The sequence below is a fragment of the Trachypithecus francoisi genome, unplaced genomic scaffold, assembly GCF_009764315.1.
Source record: "Trachypithecus francoisi isolate TF-2019V2 unplaced genomic scaffold, Tfra_2.0 Lachesis_group1, whole genome shotgun sequence".
NCBI lineage: Eukaryota > Metazoa > Chordata > Mammalia > Primates > Cercopithecidae > Trachypithecus > Trachypithecus francoisi.
In genome coordinates, this window is record NW_022681454.1 from 158,947,915 (window position 1) to 158,953,914 (window position 6,000).

At 34.7% G+C, this 6,000-nt stretch overlaps 1 protein-coding gene across 4 annotated transcripts in view; it reads left to right on the forward strand.

Annotated features, from left to right (window-relative positions):
* Nucleotides 1-5,370, forward strand: part of KLHL2 (kelch like family member 2) — a 118,681-nt gene extending 113,311 nt beyond the window's left edge. For 2 of the 4 annotated variants that reach the window (XM_033215610.1, XM_033215611.1), the window contains 2 exons: nucleotides 72-215; nucleotides 4,254-5,370. In XM_033215610.1, coding sequence (XP_033071501.1) covers nucleotides 72-215; nucleotides 4,254-4,282 — 173 coding nt within the window. In that variant the 3' untranslated portion in view covers nucleotides 4,283-5,370. The remainder of the gene's footprint in view (nucleotides 1-71; nucleotides 216-4,253) is intronic. The other 2 variants (XM_033215608.1, XM_033215609.1) reach the window with 2 other exon arrangements.
* The last annotated feature ends 630 nt before the right edge of the window (nucleotides 5,371-6,000 follow it).

Consider the following 6,000-nt stretch of genomic DNA (forward strand, 5'->3'; position numbering starts at 1 on the left):
ACATGTACAGGGATACTCATATTCATCCAACTTTTTAAATAATCATTTTCTCTCTGTGTAATTTTTTAAAGGAGTTTGTGCAGTTAATGGTCTGTTATATGTTGTTGGAGGGGACGATGGTTCCTGTAACTTGGCGTCAGTAGAATATTATAACCCAACAACCGATAAATGGACAGTTGTGTCATCGTGTATGAGCACAGGGAGAAGTTATGCAGGTAACTGGTCTCTAAAGTCAATTATCATACAAAAAGATGACCTCATTATGATTTTTATATTAACAAAGTTTTTCTGTTATAAGAATAAAGTCTTCTGAAGGTATAGTTTATATCTTACTCTTAAGATGATTAACATTGGCTGTGTATATTCTGAAATAAAGCACCAGTATACTTTTGTCATTCTACAGTCATTTGTATTCAAAATCCCAAGTCTTTGATATACAAAATCATATAATAAAATTTAATGTAGCTAAAATCTGTATGCAGACAAGAAGAATTCACTATGTGGCAAGGCTTTAATTCCTGAGATGTCCAAGAAATAGGATAGGATTACTACGTCTCCCCATGGTGCGGCTCCATGAGACAGTATTATAGTGAGGCTGTGGAATAATTTTTCTTTCTTAAGCATAGTACTGGTTGAGTTATAAAATGTGATTTTTTGTTCCATTCTCTTAGTAAGAAATTATAATTTTAATAAATTTTATCAATCTTTAAACTGTTATTTATTTCAGTGATATTTATCTGGCTTTTAATAGTATAATATTTCTGTAACAAAATTGATCCAATAGTGGAGAAAGAAAATGTCTAAACTAATTAACCATTACTGTTGCTTATGTATCATTCAAAACAGCACTTAGAAGAACTATGTACGGTAGAATTCCAATATAACGTGGCTGAATACTAGATTAATTTTTAAAACAACTTTATTGAGGTATAAACTGACAGAATACATAGTGTACAGTTGACCCTTGGACAACACAGGTTTGAACTGTGTATGTCCACTTATATGTGGATATTTTTTTGAAAAATAACTATGTTGGAAAAATTTTTTTGGAGATTTGTAAGTTTAAAAAAAACTCAGATAAACTGCATAACCTAGGAATATTGAAAAAATTAAGTAAGATTATGAACACAAAATATATGTAGATATTAGTCTGTTTTATCATTTACTACAAAATATCCAAAAATCTATTACAAAAAGTTAAAATTTATCAAAACATATGCACACAAACTCTTACAGGAACAAACACCTACAAACCATAGATGGTGTCATTCACAGTCCAGAGAAATGTGAACAAACCACAAAGATACAATATTAAATCATAACTGCATGAAATTAACTGTAGTATGTTACTGTACTACTCTAATAATTTTGTAGCCATCTCCTGTTGCTGCATTAGTGCGCTCAGCTGTTGTGAGTATCCACTTAAAAAGCTGTGGGGCACTAATCACCTTTGAAAGAGCAGTTTGTCTCTTCAGTGACCGTATCTCAGTAAAAAGTTCTCTCTCATGGTTCTGCGTTATTTTTCATCATGTTTACTGCAATATCATAAACCTTGAATAACACCACGGGACCAATGCAAAGTGCCACTGGTGATGATGCTGGGAAGTGCTCCAACGAAGCAGAGAAGAGTCATGACATGACAAGAAAAAGCAGAATTGCTTGAGATAAACCATGGACTGAGGTCTGCTGCTGCACTTGCCCACCATTTCAAAATAAATGAATCCAGGGTCGGGATCATTGTAAAAAGGAAAAAGGAAATTCATGAAGCCATCCTTGCAGCCATCCCAGCAGTTTTGAAAACTTCACACTTTTTGTGAAATCCCTTTTTATCTTGTGTTGAACATGCAGCTTTTATGTGGGTGAAGGATTTTTCTTTTTGAGACAGAATCTCACTCTCGCCCAGGCTGGAGTGCAACAGCGTGATCTCAGATCACTGCAACCTCTGCCTCCCAGATTCAAATGATTCTCATGCTTCAGCTTCCTGAGTAGCTGGGATTACAGGGGTGTGCCACCACACCCGGCTAATTTTTAAACTTTTATTATTTTTGATTTTTTTGTTTTGGTTTTTAGTGGGTGCAGGATTGCTGTAAGAAAGGCATACCTGTCAACTCTAATATGATTTGAGAAAAAGCAGTCATATGACAACTTGAAGCAAAAGGAAGGTGAAGGACCTGAAACTGGAGAATTTCCTCAGACTACTCAAGCAAAGGATGACTTGATAATTTTGGAAAGGGGTTTGGCTCAAAAAATGTCAAGATAACAGGAGAAGCAGCTTCTGTCAAACAAGGGGCAGCAGATAAGCTCCCAGATGCCATTAAGAAAGTTGTTGAGGAGAATGGATGTCTGCCTGAAAAAGTTTTTAATGCAGACAAATGTCCCACCAAGGACATTTATTACAAAGGAAAGTGAGCACCAGAATTTAAGGCAGAAGGGGATAGGCTAACTCTACTATTTTGTGCAAATGCAGTTGGGTTTATGATTTGGACTGCTCTTATCTAAAAAGCTGCTAACCCTCAATCCTTGAAGGGAAAATATAAATACCAGCTGCCAGTCTTTTGACTGCATAACAGGAAGACCTAGATAAGAACTCTTTTCCTGGATTGGTTCCATCTGTGCTTTCTTCCTGAAGTCAGGAATTACCTTGCCAGTAAGGGACTGCTTTTTATTTTGATATTGGACAGTGCCGTTGGCCACCCAGGACCCCATGAGTTCAACACCAAAGGCATAGAAGTGGTCTACTTGCCCTTAAACACAATGTGTCTAATTCAGCCTCTAGATCAGGGACCAGAGGAACCTTAAAGGTTCATTATATATGGCACTCTGTGGAAAAAAATTGCCAATGCTATGGAAGAGAATTTCAACAGAGAAAACATGAAAGTCTGGATGGATTACACCATTGAATATATCATTGTTGTTATAGAAAAAGCTATGAAAGTCATCAAATCCAAAACAATAAATTCCTCCTGGAAAAAAAAAACAAAAAACCTGTGTTCAGATGTTGTGTATGACTTCACAGGAGTTATGACAGAGCCAGTCAAAGAAATCATGAAAGAGATTGTGGATGTGACTATAAAGGTTGATGGTGAAGGATTTCAGGTATGGATCTTGGAGAAATTCAAGAGCTAATAGTTACCAAACCAGAGAAATTAACAGAACATGACTCAACGGAGATGAGTGCTTCTTAACCACTGCCAGACAATGAAGAAGACGTAGAAGCAATGCCAGAAAACAAACGGACTTTAGACGGTCTGGCAAAAGGGTTCTGGTTATTCAAGACTGTTTATGACTTATTTTATGAAATGGGCCCTTCTATGATATGTGCACTGTAACTGAAGAAAGTGGTGGAAGGAGGATTGGTATTGTATGGAAACATTTTTAGAGAAATGAAAAAAACAAAAAAGTCAGACAGGAATTACAGTGTATTTCCTTAAAGTTGCACCAAGTGTGTTTGCCTCTCCTGTTTCCCCTGCCTTCCCTTCCACCTCCTCCACCTCTTCCGCCTCTGCCACCCCTGAAACAACAAGACCAACATCTCCTCTTTCTCCTCCTCCTCAGCCTACTCAATGTGAAGAGACAAGGATGAAGACCTTGATGATGATCCACTTCCCCTTAATGAATAGTAAATATAGTTCCTCTTCCTTATGACTTTTTAAATAACATTTTCTTTTCTGTAGCTTACTTTAAGAATACAATATATAACACATAACATGTTATGACATATATAACATATATTACATGTAAAATATGTTAATTGACCATATCAGTAAGGCATTTGGTCAACTGTAAGCTGTTAATAGTTGAATTGTGTGGGAGTAAAAAATTATACATGGGAGGGTCAGCACCCCTGACCCCCATGTCGTTCAAGGGTCAACTGTATATTTAAAGTATATAATTTTATTACTTTTGACATAGTATATACCCATGAAACCATCACCACAATCAAGATAATGAACATATCCATCATGCTCAAAAGTTTCTGTGTTCCCTTTTGAGTATGTTTTCCAAATTGTAACTACAAAGAGGAAGAGACTAGTTCTGGATTAAATAGTCTTATATTTAGTCCATAACTAAACAGAGATTTCACTGTCATTTAGATTAACATGATAATACTACTAAAGTTTAAGAAAGAGATTCTGAAACATGATTTGTATGGTTCCTCCTGCCTTCGTATTATAATAAAGAATTGAGTGTTTTCTCAGAGATACAGAATGCTGCCTGTGACTTCTTTTTTATCTCTTCATTTCTTTGCTCAGGGGTCACAGTTATTGATAAACCATTATGAGCCTGAAGGACATTTTCAGCATATTTATACATGAGAAACAGCCTTCAACAAGTATTTCTGAAGTGACTGAGAATCTAGCACTTCTCCACTTGTAGCTGCACTTTACGTCTCAGCAGAAGATAAGATCGTCTGCCTTTATAGGCCTCGGATACTGAAGATTATTTTTGGTAGAAGCACCGTGTAGGCTTTTTCTGCAATGAGCAGCAGCTGACTGAATTTTCATAAGAAACTTGGACTGCAGGACTTAATCTGTAGTCTTTAGACAACAGTTGCTTTCATAAAGACTAGTTCTTATCAACCTTGAATGACTACGGATTATTTTGTGAAGGAGGATGAAATGATGCGTGTTCTTGTAAAATTAAATTTTATCTTTATTTCTTCTAAAAATCTGTATACCAGGAACTGAAAATCTTTGAACAGATATTAAAATCTACGTAAGTATACAAACTAGTTGAGGGATAAACTGTTTGCTTTTATAAAATAACTTTGATTACATGAATATAATAAATTATGTGCATATAAATGTGTGTCTATATGCTTTCCTTTAAATATGTTTGAAAAGATGTTTGAAACTTGATTATACTATTTATAATTGGCACAGTACTTTGAATTATGCCAGTACTACATTGTAAAACAGAGTTGTATTTTTTGATATTTAACAATGCTTAACACTTTAAATGCCACTTCTGAGGAATGGACCTGGTGTAACACACTTGAATATGTGTGATGCCAAACTTTTTAAAATAAAATATAAATTATGCTTATTTATTAATTTTCTTTAGTTTAATCTTGGTCATGTTTTGGTGTGTATTTTTTTTTCTTAAATTAACACTTTGGCATGAACATTACTGCAGGTTTTTGATGAATATAATGAATGTATGGAATTCAACTGAATTTGCATGGTCTTAAGAATTTTTCTGTGTGTATAAATTTAGCTGCTATTAACAGAAGAGAGAACTTTCTGTGAGTAGCCATGTGTGTTGATCAGATACAGTTTTTCTGAGATCTTCAATTAATCTCACTTTAAAAATGACCAAAACATGTCTTTCTTGAATTATCTTTGAATAAAGGTTTGTATATTATTTGTTTCACAGTGTTCTTGATTTTTATATATTTAGTTTTGTATTAAGAAAGTTTCCTGTTAGTTTTTTTTTTTTTTTTTTTTGGCTCTTTTATAAAGTTTGCATTTTGTCACTTCAGAAATCTGCATTTTTAATTTATTGCCAAAGTGACCTGACCTATAAGACAAAACTATTAAATGAATAACCAAAGTCAATAAAAATGGTTCTCTTTCCAAGGAAAAGCAACCTCAACTATCAAGGAGAGGTCTGTCAAGGATGGGTAAAGTTTAAACGTTTTGTATTTTTGTGTCCCTGATATGGGTAAGTCATGAGATAAGGATAAAACAAATAGCATTAGACCAAAAAGAAAGTCAAAGAAAAAATATACTCCAAAGTAACTGAGAAACTGTGGTTTTTGATACCAAATAAAAGGAATTGAGGAAATAGGAATAGTGGAGTCAGGTAAGCAGCTGGGGTGCTGGCACAGCAGAGGAAGGGAAGAGGGGGAAGGAGGAGGTGATGGAATATTGTGACCATTCCTCAAGAATTAAAAAAGTTGGCATGAGCTGTTGCTAGAACAGTTGATAATCAAGAGGAAAGATTGCTATGATAACATTTCAATTTAAATGTAAACATGGAGCCATATTTCATACTTAG